General features: G+C 35.6%; 1 protein-coding gene across 1 annotated transcript in view; it reads right to left on the bottom strand.

The window, feature by feature from the left end:
* Window positions 1–15,000, bottom strand: part of LOC121370874 — a 172,713-nt gene that overhangs the window by 144,020 nt on the left and 13,693 nt on the right. The window contains exons 5-6 of the mRNA XM_041496388.1: window positions 9,694–9,726; window positions 8,416–8,487 (exon numbers count right to left, since the gene is read on the bottom strand). Of these exons, the coding sequence (XP_041352322.1) occupies window positions 8,416–8,487; window positions 9,694–9,726 (105 nt within the window). The remainder of the gene's footprint in view (window positions 1–8,415; window positions 8,488–9,693; window positions 9,727–15,000) is intronic.

Here is a 15,000-nt window from a genome sequence, read left to right as displayed (position 1 = left end):
TAACAATAAATGTAACCATTCCCAGTCTGGAGCTCCACGCGTTAAGACGTGTTTGTTTCGCGTGTGCACACTGCATGTGCTTTCGTGTGCTCGACTTGGGGGTTCTTCATTTCGTTGTTTTTGTCAGCGAAATGAAGTTTTGTACTGGGATGTATGCGGCCATTGGGACTGATTGACGCTGGAACGCTTCTCGTTTCGACAGCCTGCACCACCAGGTTGGATTCTTTTTTTAGCAAGATTCCTTGCCTCCACGTCATTTCTCTGTCCGACTCTCGACTTGGGGTTTTTCGTGACTCGTATGACGGCCATTCTGCAGAACGCCACGGTTGTTCGCGTTTAGTCTCTACATGTCCGAGCCTGTCCTAGTAGCACTGGAAGATTGACCGCCCCACTCTAAGAAGAAATAGGAAGACTTTACTTTGCTTTATAGTGATACCATCTCGTATCCTCCGGAGTCGGGCCCGTCCGCACCACTATACTAAACCATGACGACTGGACTATACCCTAGTCTGATACTCTCTCTCGTTCAGACAGATCCGGCTTCTCAAGATCTGTATTTCAGCACAGCACTACACCTTCAACGTCTATCGACTGTCAATCTAGGGGTTTTCTTGACGTGATGCAACCCATCTCGTCCCTTTAAGCTGTTCACCCAAACGGCCTTAACGAGGCCACTTGCGTGGACATATCGATCGGACTTTAAACTTTTAGATCTGCGTTCAAACTTTTGTCGAAATTACTTCTTTTTTTAACCCTTATCCTGTCGCATTCTTTTTGCTAAATTTAAAGAATTTTCACCTGTTCTACATTTCTAGTAATTTTATTAAAATCCATGGGCATTTTAACATGAAATTATACCCATATATACCATAATGATCCATCTACGTAATGATAGCATTTTGTAGATGGTTATTTTATTTATGTTACCATGGCAACAGCTGCAAATTTCAATATACAATTTTTTCATTAATAATTAAGAAAACATGAATAAAACACTACTATTTTTGTTTTAATTTAAGTGTATGCTGTGATTTATTAAGCATAGTGATTGATTTAAAGAAAAAATTAAGCAGACTGCCATTTTCTTCAGAATAATAGGGTGCAATGCACATACTGTCATCAACGCTTTTTTGTAAATTATGAAGATAATATCCAACATTAACTATTATACATTTTTAGTAATATTATTAAAATCAGTTAACATTTCAGCATGAAATTACACACATATATACTAGAATATCCATCTACGTAACGCTAACATTTTATAGTCAGTTATATTATTTATGTTACCATGGCAACAGCTGCAAATTTCAATATACCATATTTTCATTAATAATTATGAAAACTTTAATTAAAAACTAATATTTTTCTTTTAATTTAAGTCTATGCTGTGGTTTATTAACCATACTGCTTGATGTAAAGAAAAAATTAAGTTGACAACCGCGTTTTTTCTGAAAAATAGGGTCAGATGCGCATTCGGCTATCAACACATTTTTGCAAATTATGAACATAATTTCCAGCATTAACTATTATACATTTCTGGTAATATTATTAAAATCAGTTGACATTTCAGCATGAAATTACACACATATATACTAAGAATATCCATCTACGTAACGCTAACATTTTATAGTCAGTTATATTATTTATGTTACCATGGCAACAGCTGCAAATTTCAATATACCATATTTTCATTAATAATTATGAAAACTTTAATTAAAAACTAATATTTTTCTTTTAATTTAAGTCTATGCTGTGGTTTATTAACCATACTGCTTGATGTAAAGAAAAAATTAAGTTGACAACCGCGTTTTTTCTGAAAAATAGGGTCAGATACGCATTCGGCTATCAACACATTTTTGCAAATTATGAACATAATTTCCAGCATTAACTATTATACATTTCTGGTAATATTATTAAAATCAGTTGACATTTCAGCATGAAATTACACACATATATACTAAGAATATCCACCTACGTAAGGCTAACATTTTATAGTCAGTTATATTATTTATGTTACCATGGCAACACCTGCAAATTTCAATATATCATATTTTCATTAATAATTATGAAAACTTTAATTAATTTTTTTTTTTTTTTTTAAATTTAAGTCTATGCTGTGATTTATTAACCATACTGCTTGATGTAAAGAAAAAATTACGTCGACAACCGCGGTTTGTCTGAAAAATAGGGTCAGATGCGCATTCAGCTATCATCGCATTTTTGTAAATTATGAACATAATTTCCAGCATTAACTATTATACATTTCTGGTAATATTATTAAAATCAGTTGACATTTCAGCATGAAATTACACACATATATACTAAGAATATCCACCTATGTAACGCTAACATTTTATAGTCAGTTATATTATTTATGTTACCATGGCAACAGCTGCAAATTTCAATATACCATATTTTCATTAATAATTATGAAAACTTTAATTAAAAACTAATATTTTTCTTTTAATTTAAGTCTATGCTGTGATTTATTAACCATACTGCTTGATGTAAGAAAAAATTAAGTTGACAACCACGTTTTTTCTGAAAAATAGGGTCAGATGCACATTCGGCTATCAACACATTTTTGTAAATTATGAACATAATTTCCAACATTAACTATTATACATTTCTGGTAATATTATTAAAATCAGTTGACATTTCAGCATGAAATTACACACATATATACTAAGAATATCCACCTACGTAAGGCTAACATTTTATAGTCAGTTATATTATTTATGTTACCATGGCAACACCTGCAAATTTCAATATACCATATTTTCATTAATAATTATGAAAACTTTAATTAAAAATTAATATTTTGCTTTTAATTTAAGTCTATGGTGTGATCTATTAACCATACTACTCGATTTAGAAAAAGAATTAAGTAGAGAGCCAATTTTATTTTTGAATAATAGGGTCAAATGCACATACTACCATCAATGCATTTTTGTAACTTGTGGACATTGTGTCCAACATTACCTAGACACTAAAAATATGTATACTATCTCTATTACTTTATATATCTTTGTCAAATGACACAAGATTTTAAAAAAGGTATATGCCCTTTCACTTCCTGTCATTTTCAAATGAACATAATTAATTCTGTTACCATGGTAACCAATGCAAAAAAAGGAACCGTTTCCCATATGAAATGTTTTAAATGAATTTATTTGAATACAAATCACTGTATAATGATGTAATAATAAGCTCCCAGCTGTTTACAAGAGATGGGTGAAAATGGTGAATTCTGTTACCAGGGTAACCAATGCAAAACAGAACATTTCTAAAAAAAAATTCATTTTCAAGGACTGAGAAAAAACAACAATGTATAGTGACATAATTGTACTATGCCTGTAGAAAAGATATATGAAGCTTATTAATTCTGTTACCATGGTAACCAGTTCAAAACTATATGTTACCATGGTACCCAGATCGAAACTGTTACCATGGTAACCAATGCAAACTATTGGTTACCATGGTAAGGTATGTAAAACTGGAAACTATTTGCTGTGTGCATGCAACTTTTGGGTCATACGGTCAAAAGTAAAGGACACCAGTAATCAATAATTTGAGGGTACTTGAAAACTCCACATCATAACTGCCGCAACTAGGTGGTTATGGGGTTTGGAATCTTTTTAAATTGGATACTGTATTTCATGTACACACTTTAAGCAGCAGCTATCTTACTATAATCATTCTAAAAATTATTAAAACGTATCCATTAATTCCCAAGATTTTAGGGTACATAATTTTACCCTTCATACCCTCTGGCAGAAACCCTGGACACTGATATTAGAATAATAGAAAAGGTAAAAAGGAGTTTATGCATTTCCGTAATTTATTGTGACACAAGATACTTGCCATAGTGCTTCACACGGTCACAATTGTAAAAAAAAAAAAATGTCCATTCATCTAAAAAAAAATGTAAACCCAAAGAAACAAACATCAACATGTGAGCCCTAATTAAAATTCAATATGTACCGTATACATAATGTGTATCCAGTGTTGAACACTTATGCATGATACAAAATAGATCTAAACGGTCACCTGAGTAAATTGCTGACCACAACTACCAAACACATGGAGTGCTTTTCCTAGGGGGATTAAAATGACCAAATTCATGGTTTTGGGTTTTCCATGGGTGAGAGCAACTATCAAATAAATTTGGTTGGAAATGGTCTAGTATTTCTGAAAACATAATAGTTTAAATGCATTTGTCTATATGATAGATGGTTTAATGAATTTGTCTCCTACCTCGGGGGGGGGGGGGGGGGGGGGGGGGGGGGGCGGCAGGGGACACGACATTAACGAAATTCGCAAAATTGATATTTGTATGGTATTCCTGGACACGATAATTGGCTTAATTTCCCCTATTTGTGCCCCACCTTTAGGAGAGGGGCAGAATGACCAAATTTTCAAGGAAATGGGTCACGAGTATGCAATTTCTATATAACTATTGTGATCTCCATCCCCACCTAGGGGACACTCACAAGTTATATACACTGGTCATCTATTTGCCTTTATATATTATTTGAATACTATCCAGGTATAGCATTTCGGGCAAATGAGCTGGCCTAAAACCTTTTAACCATGTATTTCCATCATTTTACTCTGATACAATATTAGTTGTAATCCATGTAAAAATATGTAGTGATTCATTTGCAACCCTATATAGCTGTTCATGGCTGTAACTAGGATTTAAACAATGAACTAATGAGCATGGAAGGTGCAAGACACCATTTTGCAGTCATTTCAGGAAGGTTACATACTTTAAAACATCAGTATCAATAAACTATTTTTCTATTATTTTAACAACAACACCCCCCCCCCCCCCACCCCAATGCATTCCTCCCACACCAGGGGCGGGATGCAGCCCAGTGGTAAAGCGCAGTTGGTTTGGGATTGATTCCCATCGGCGGGCTCACTGCGCTATTTCTCGTTCCAGCCAGTGCTCCCTGACTGGTATATCAAAGGCTGTGGTATGTACTATCCTGTCTTTGGGATGGTGTATATAAAATATGTCTTGCTACTAATGGAAAAATGTTGGGGGTTTTCTCTCTAAGACTACTAGTATGTCAAAATGACCAAATGTTTAACATCCAATAGCCAATGATTAATAAGTGTGCTCTAGTAGTGTCGTTAAACAAAAAATAAAACACACACACACACACACACACACAATTGCCTCTACCCGTTAGCTGAGACCCTGCTGTTTGGCAGTAAAGCTAATATGAATAATAATTGTTGTTATCTAGATTCAGGGATTTTCGTTCAACTCTGGCAGAAATGTGCCAGCATGCCCAACAAAAATGAGAGCCCGTACGCTTAGGCCTATGCCGCTTCATATTTTAATTTTTTTTAATTTTGGGCCCTGTCGTTTAGGCCCTTGGAGAGGGAGGTCAGAATGTGTTTATGTGTGGCACAAAATGTATGGAACTGATTAAAAAAAAATTGAGAAGTCAAAAACGTGAAACGCGTGACGCACAGTAGTCCGAACGGACGTAGAAAATGTGCTCCCTACCGCAATAGGTCACTTGAGATGTCACACAAGTAAATGTTTAAAACATTATTATCGGAATCATGAATTTATATTTGTGCAACTTCTTCTGACATGTTTATTGACGGAGTGAAAGAAGAAGAAGAAATCACTGGCAGTTGGTCCCGCGAAGTATTGTATCTGGGTCAAGGGTCGATAATATAGGTCAACTACACTTGGAAGTTTTTGCGATTCTTCTTTGATATTTTTATCAACAATATAGGATCGTTTTATGATTTGTGATTATTACATCCAGAATACAACATTTTAATTGCATTAAATAATTTGTTTAACGATTTTTGAGACAAAAACAATGTTTCGGGTCGTTGCCTACACAACAGTGTCCGCCCTGCTAAAGTACGTGGAATGTTTTTCTTTTTAATTGTTATTTTAAAAAAATTTGTTATCACCGTATTTTTAAAATAAAAAACGTGATTACTTACTCTGAATCTATTGCAAACCATTATCCTACTGTAATTTTCACATTTTATATAGGTCCATATAGTTACCGCACGAATTTTTTGGGGGTGTTGCGTAACACGAAAAAGGACCGTGTCGATGTTCTAAAAAACGGTCGATAACTGTTGCATGGAAAAAAAAATGGACCTCGCGGTAAGGGTGTGTATACCCCCGACGCATCCACACCAGTTGGTACCGTACAGGCCTGATGTACTAATCATAAGCGTACGGGATCCCGTTTTGTTGTGTAGGGGTGGGAGAGGTAGAAGGGCAGGCTAATTTGTGCCCGAATTAAACGAAAATACCACCAACTAAAAAACATTTATTAGTTTTAGCGTTACTGCCAACCAGCTATATATAATATAGGGTTTCAAACGAAGCACTACACAATTTTACATGGATTTAATTACAACTAGTATTGTGGGAGAAATGTTGGAACTACTAGTACATGATGAAAAGGTTTCCAGCCGGCTCAATTTGCCCGAATGTCTCTGTCGTATTCGCCCAAATTTTAGATTTTGGTACTAATAAATTTATCAAAATACAATAGATCCAACAGTGCAACACAACTACAGCTTACCTCATGATGATTAATTTATCTTTATAACATTTGCAGATATGTGTGCAGGGAATGGGTCGACCCCCCCCCCCCCCCTCCTCCTTCCGGTCCCTGCTCGAGCAGATTAAAAAAAAAAAAAATTCAATACATATTCCGGCGGAGCATTACAGAAATCCCCTATAAACTTCGCTCTCCAGACACCCCTACCTAAAATCCCAGCACACATGCCTGATTTTTAAAAGATTGCCATCCACAATACAACATTATTACAAAACATTCACTGCTTATATACGCTTATTCATAAAAAGCCATGCACGCCCCCCCCCCCCCCCCCCCCCCCCCCCCCCCCCCCCCACCAAATCCTTGTATCCGCGACTGGTACAGTAATAAAAACAAAAAACCGGTGGCGCCACATAATTATGTGTGACACGCAACGAGAATGTTTTGTGATTGGTTATTGAAAATAATGTAGGTCACGGTATTCTGCAGACTACGTCAGCAGATATTCGTAACCTATCGTTTGTAATTCATTTTTTAAAAATGAGAACAAATATATATCCACTCAGTAGTGATTAATACTAATGTGAATGTTGAAAAGGAATAACTGGCAGAAAAACAACACAACAAAACAACGACGAACACCGAGCACATGTGCGTATTCGATCATATAGGCTAGTCGACGTAACTGTTCAAGTAAACATAGTTAGTTAGAATATCGTCTGCTGTAGTATAAGTAAACACGTTGCAATTATTAATGAAAACAGTTAGCCGCACATGCAAGCAATGTGTACTACTGCTGTCAAATTGTATGGCGGGAAATGTGCTGTCACATGACCTGTTGTTTATAAATAGAAACAGGGAAATGGCGCTTTTCGACGACTGTTTATGCCGTCGGATTACAATTATTTGATTGTGTTTGTACCTTTTTTAGGCATTAAAAGTGATACTTTTTCTAATTTAATGCAACTGTCATAATGTAGTTCATATATAATAGTATATTATGACAACTTTGTAGAGATAAAAGAAACCGCTACCAAAAAAACAAGAAACAATAACAAACAATAGCACGCGCCATTTGACGGGTCATTTTTTGTTTTAAAAAAACCCATAAGATGTACAACAGCAATTTAGCAAATATTTGGATATGTCATTCTAAGACTATTTATTGACATTTTCTCACTTTGTTTTTGACAAAAATGTCAACAATTAATTTAAAAAACGATTTTTAAATGAAAACAATGCAAAGTGACGTCATTGAGATGACGCTTGACATGTATACACGTCAACGGCAGAATAAGGGTTAAATATTATTAAATAGTCCGATCCTCTCTTCTTTCTCTTATTTAATTTTGGACTGTCCTTCTAAAATGCTCCAAGTTATATAAATATTCGGCCGAGCAGTCAATTCTTTTTATTTTTGGCTTGTAACCTTTTTATTTTTTTTATTTATTCTATTAACCTTTTCACTAATTGCTATTTTCAAAATTCTGCCCATTTTCAACCCCCCTCCCCCCCCCCCCCCCCCCCCCCCCCCCCCCTCTCCATCCCGAGTCAGGCTACCGATCTTATCGGAGGTCGGACTCGGCATGGGCGTGTTCGAAACCCTAGTGGTATATGGGCACGTTAAACTAGTTATCATCATCATAAATGTAACTAAACAAAAACATTTTAACTGACAATTTGCTGCATTTAAATACTTTCTTCCAATATCAGGAAAGTACTGTAAATAAATAGGAGATTTTAATTGAAATTATTATCACATTTTCTACATCATTAATGTAGACAGACACATGCAACCTTTTTTAAGGCACCTGCAAAACAAATAAGCATGAAACTGATATAAATAAGTGAATACCTTCAGACATTCAGTACAATTGGCTTTGTTCGGTGTTTGAAGTGTCATCCAGTGGTGTTCCATACGGGTTCCCTGTAATCAGAATTTGACAGTTTTAATGGATTTTCAGTTACTATTCTGCTAGATACTGAGGTTAGAAGACAGTAAACTGACAAATGACAATGGAAACCATTACAGATAATTTTTGTTACCATCCTGGATTTGTTCTACAATAGTTCTGAGGTAGAAATAAAAAGAACATTATTAATAAGAGAATACCAGGGCAGTTGTAGTCTGAACCCCATATTGATAAAGTATCTGCTTTTTCCAACTCAGAAGGGGTGGGGTGGGTGGGGGTTGGCCTGTTCCATTAAGGTACCTCTACTCATTTTACATCTTTTTCCATTAGTACAAATAAACATAAGTACTATGTTATCCATAATCATAGATGACATTTTACTAAGATTGTCTTGACGAGTGGTCAGAGCTAAGCGATTAAGGTCATATTAGTATTTTTGTACTAATGAAAAACATATGCCACAAAATTAGTAGAGGTACGGTACCTTAATAAAGCAGGCTAAAACACGTTTTCCCCCCGAGTTATAGCAATCAACAAACACACCCTTTATCAAGCTAGAGAGGTTACATATATACTACTCAAATAAATTCACCTTCCAGATGACACCCCCAACCCTGTATACACCCAGATCATTTACATGTGCGATCAGCATGTAATTATATAGATCGCGAACACGTCTCTAAATTAATGCCAGTGACGGTGGGCAGACTGAAATGGGACATGGAATTAATGCGAGTGACCTCCTTTCATTTCAACTTATTTTCGTGCTTATATCCAATTAAGGTTCAAGCACGCTGTCACGGTCACACACTTTAGCTATCTGAGCATGTCGTCACTAGCAGTCTAATACTGACAAGTGCTATTATGTATATTGTTAACTAAATAAGTTGTGTCGACTGAACTTATAATCATTATTAGACATTTTGTTGTGAATTTATTTATGTATATTAGTCACACATTTAGTATAAAATGGCTTCACTGTAGACTACGCGATTTTACACAATTTGTGACTGTTATACATCAATAAATTCACCAAAATGACAAACTATTTCTATTTAACAACTCTATATAGCTTACCTCTTTATGTTCACTTTCTTAACACATACATTAATCTACAAAAAAGTACTGGCCTCGATCTTAATTAATTTTGTTGAGTATATTGAAAGATCACATACATTTTGTAAATACATGTGTATGTATTTAACAACTCTACACCTTACCTCTTTCCACTGGAATGTAGGTTTGCAATTGACCTGAAATAACAATTAATATAGATTGTATTTTTTTGCAATGGACTGCTAAAAATTGTTTTCTTTAACGACACCACCAGAGAACATTGATGTATTAATCATCAGCTACTGGATGTCAAACATTTGGTAATTTTGACATATAGTCTTAGACAGGAAGCCCACTACATTTTACCATTAATAACAAGGGATCTTTTATATGCATCATCCCACAGACAGGATATCACATACCACGGCATTTGAGATACCAGTCGTGATGCACTGGCTGGAATGATAAATAACCCAATAGGCCTACTGGAAGGGATTGATCACAAACCGACCGCGCATCAAGCGAGCGCTTTACCACTGGGGGTATATACTACTTACTAGTATGAAATTATTAGGTCAAATCCAGTCTTGGCTACTACAAACATTCTGTAGGATGGCCAGAAACTATTGAATGAATGAATAAATGAATGTTTAACAACACCTCAGCACGAAGAATCAGGTAAAAACTATTGAATGCAGAGACATTGGTATTCTAAACACGAAACTGTATTTAATATGTGAGTGTAGTCATTAAAAGGGCTATATTAGTCAGTAGTAACATGCTATAATGGCAGTAAACAGGTCAGTTATTTCTATAAAATAAATAGAACAATTTGTTTAATTATTAATAAATTTCCAATATGTTTGTGTTAGTGTAACACTCTGACCATCGAAAATCTGATGAGAAATAAAATTGGAAGAACAAACGATGTAATCCGTAAAAGTGGAACTGACACATTTTGCACGTTCTCAGTGTTGATACCTCTCAGTTACATACTGCTGCTACGAATAAATTAGTCTGGAACAGGACCCATATTCACAAAACATCGTAAGCCTAGTTTTACGCACGTAAACGTAAATCTACGACTTAAGAGATATTCACGAAACAACAAAAACGTAAATTACGTGTAAAGTTTGACGTAAATATAAGAGTGCCTCCGGTTACAACTAACGCTGCACGTAAGTCGTGTATATGTAATAAATCAAGCATGACCGCCGTTATTTACTGTTATTTACGGAAACTGGCAGCATTTCCAATAATTGAAGCAGTTTGCGATGGCGAACGCCCACGGATTTAACATATTTTTGTTGGTGATGGAACGGATGTTTTCGACTCGGCCAAACCGGCCTCGGTGGCGTCGTGGTTAGGCCATCGGTCTACAGGTTGGTAGGTACTGGGTTCGGATCCCAGTCGAGGCATGGGATTTTTAATCCAGATACCGACTCCAAACCCTGAGTGAGTGCTCCGCAAGGCTCAATGGGTAGGTGTAAACCACTTGCACCGACCAGTGATCCATAACTGGTTCAACAAAGGCCATGGTTTGTGCTATCCTGCCTGTGGGAAGCGCAAATAAAAGATCCCTTGCTGCTAATCGGAAGAGTAGCCCATATAGTGGCGACAGCGGGTTTCCTCTCAAAATCTGTGTGGTCCTTAACCATATGTCTGACGCCATATAACCGTAAATAAAATGTGTTGAGTGCGTCGTTAAATAAAACATTTCTTTCTTTCTTTCGACTAGTGCTAGTCGTAGACGTAAATTTACACCTGTGAATATGGGTCCTGTTTATGATGTGCTAAATCCATGGAGACTGTATTATCAGCAAATATTCGTTTGAGGCCCAGAATCTTCCACCTGCTGGTTCACCTACTGGAGTAAACTCACAAACAATGGCTTAGACCCTAAGCAATGGTGTCCAAAAAAAATGTTGATTATGAGATAATTGGATTTAGCGTCAGAGGGTTTGCTGGAGTGTTGGAAATAATGTATGCGCTTATAGCAAAATTGTGTAACAGTTTATGAGTATACCATTCGTGACTAATAGTGTGGTAGCTCTGTGGCAAAATTAATTGTGACCTAAACCAATTGGTACAAAAGGTTTTTTTGCTATAACACTATCACAAAGATCATCTCTACATATTGTAAAAGTTAGAAATGTGTGTGGCTCTGCATAATTGTTTAATATTGAGTTGATAACGTCATAATGTAAACAACTACATGGAAGCCCTAAACTGCATTCGGCCAACGACAAAAACATTAATACGATACTTGCAGAACAATTATTATATATTTTACAGTTGGGTACATGAAATAAAACATATTCCAATTAGTTAACGAAAAAATAAATCAACATGGGTGTAAAACTAAATTTAATTCATTCTAGTAAACATGAGTATAACACCATCCAGTAAACAGGAAAACGTTATAGCACATTCGTTTGGAAAAGTCACGCCTTCTTCAACTATGCACAGTGAACGAACACTTTGATTAATATTTTTAAAAGTAAAATTTCAATTTGTCAATAGTAGTCAGTTTACCTCTTTTCCCCCGTTATCGCCGACACCACTTGATGTCAATACAGATAGGCAATACGTCCATACCAGTTGATAGTTTGTAAAATATAAATTTCTAATGAAGTGATTCTTAATTAAAACAATTTATACACTCAGAATTATTTACAGTTGTTCTGAATGTACTAGGTCTACTATTCACTAGTAGGGTCGCAAAATGCAGCATATATTTTAGAAATCGAATATAATAATTGAAAACCCCCCACCAAATTAGAGCGTTGTAATGCCGTAAAATAATGCGTTATAACACTGTATAGGGCATTATAATGCTGTATATGGCGTTATAACGCCATACTAAAAACTCGTAAGTCGCCGAGTTCCAGTGACTGCCTGCATGACATTGTTTATATCAGCATATGCTGGTGCATCTTCATAAATCAAGGCTAATATTCGTTCCTCGTATTAACGAACATTAGCCTTGATTTATGAAGATGATGCTGGTGTGGAAAGCACTCATTTTGCATGTTGCGATTTGGTTATCCCTGTCCCTCAAATGAGGCCACCTGCTGGTTTACACCGCGCATCAGGGTCTGCTCAATAGTAAAGTTTGGTGAAATGCCAGCCTAGTATATGTTGCTTCGTCTCACGACATAGTGTTCATCCGTGAAGCTTATTTCGACAACCTGGTTGGTTTTATCAAGTTTGGTCATCTGTTGCAGGTGCGGAGTTTGTATATAAGTTGTGTACAGCTACTTCAAGATATGGGAGTGTCTATGAACAGCTGACCGGAGAAGGAACCAGGCTCAAGAAAGCATTTCATTATATCAACCATAAACATATACTGAAGCCATAGTTCACTAGTTCTTTCAGTCAATGTCAGTTTCGTTTCATGCAGCTTTCTGCTGATCCTGGTGAGATGGTCATTGCTTTTCACATAGCCATGAGACAGTTCACCCTTCAACAGTTTGTCGTGAAAGGAAGTGTCTGAGATTACTTCAAGATCTTCTCTGTCTTCGAATTCACTCGCTACACACAACACTATCCTTTTCAAATATGAGGGAACTTAAGTCTCCTGGTCAGTGTTTTAGAGTCTCTTCCTCTAGTAGTTGATATGACAGTCTTCCCATCCGCGTTGATGGCATTTTCGCAGTGCACAAGCTCCATGGTCTTTCAGAATTATGTTCCTGAAAAACAAAATGTACGGTTAACATGTATGCATGAATATGTGTACGTGGGCCTTCAACGACGCCCCATCATAACATTTCGTAACATTACGACCAACTCCTCTAAAGAGGTCTGTGTGTGTGTGTGTGTGTGTGTTATTAAATGCCAGAGAAAAGAACAAATACTCTGCATTGACTTTATGAATAAAATAATTAGTACATTGGTCCAGTTTGTTTGCTTTTTCATAACGTTAGTCAATTCTTTACAACACCCCGTACCTACTCCTTTGCATTACGTATTGTTGAACAGCCCATGTTCTTTTAAGAAATTAGTTCTTCAAATGGAACAATCACACACTGAGTAACAAAATGAGGTTAGAACGTTGAATTTATCGACAAAACATTGAAATTGTTAATAACAAATTGTGCAGAAATAACATTAATAAAAATGCAAATAATAATAACAATAATACTTTGACCCATTTTGTCAGCTATACAGTTCCCTCTCTCAAACCACGGTCAGTTTATTAATTATTATGCACCTTCAGTTACTCTTTCATCAAGTTAAATTTGACGGTTGTTACATTTTAAAAATATCTGCAATAAAATTTGAACATAATATTATCTCTGCATTTGTGAAAACGAAAAAGTATTCAGATAGGGTTGATGTCTATGTGGTACAATAGGGTTGGAGCTGCCGATTAATTTACAAGGGGTGAAAATAATCTTAACAGCTGCATCTTTTAGCTGTTCGAATGACGTCACTATTTGTGTGACGTTACTTTGCATATCCCAACAAATAATAATAGTCTAAGCCCCACGACACTTCCATTTTCACAATGCTGGAATTGTTTTGTTTGATGGTTATGAATGCATTCAACTGTTTGATGAAAATATTGTAAAATATTTTTTTACCATATACCAAAAATAGATCTAAAGTGAAACTACGATAAAATGTATGATATTTATTGTGTATGAAGCTGAAACGACAGTGCCCGAATGTCTTGTCCTGGACCGTGAAAAATAATAATAAAATAAAATTTTAAGCATCATCTGCTGTGGGTGTAAAATCCCGTAGACATGAAAACAGGTAAACCATGCAAAACACAATCACATAAAGAACACTTACCAGTATTTTGATGAAAACAGCTCCAAATCAAACAAGCGCGCTCTCGAATCTCCATTGGAATCGGGTGAGCTTCCGGTAAAACAACGGGAAATTGTATGGCGGCCGCGTTGTGTCACAATAGCAAAATTCGTTGTTTTTAAATCAAAATTTTATGATTATGCAGATACTGTGATAATTCTAACTCTGGATAGGCACTAACCAAAGTTCACTTTATCATATATATATATACATACAAACATGTTTGTGTACCTTTTATTTTTACCCTATTGTTTCTATGGTCTAGGCTTAAAGTGGTACAGTAATCTCTTCATATATTGTTTACTTAATAAATTATTTTGAGTCGACATAGTTTCTGCAGATTGTAGACGGCACGAAGAATATGAATCCGAATCTGTCAAAGGATATGTATTGTGTCAAATATTTGTATGTTTTGACATATCAAACGAACAATCTTAGCTGTAAATTCAGTTCAAAAATAATAAAGACTACAACATATATAGATTTGGAAAAGAACAACTATAGTATTCCAAAGTACACCAACCAGGCACGGATCTTAATTTCTTAATGGGTGTGGGGTAGAATTAATTTAATATATTTAAATTTGGTGGCGTTTAAGGAGTCTTCTCGCCTTATATAGACAAGATTAATTTCTTAATAAAAAAAATCTTGGG

This window comes from Gigantopelta aegis, chromosome 4 (genome assembly GCF_016097555.1).
Source record: "Gigantopelta aegis isolate Gae_Host chromosome 4, Gae_host_genome, whole genome shotgun sequence".
Taxonomy (NCBI): Eukaryota; Metazoa; Mollusca; class Gastropoda; order Neomphalida; family Peltospiridae; genus Gigantopelta; species Gigantopelta aegis.
Note: the sequence above shows the minus strand (reverse complement) of the source record. Positions and strands in the feature narration are given on the sequence as shown.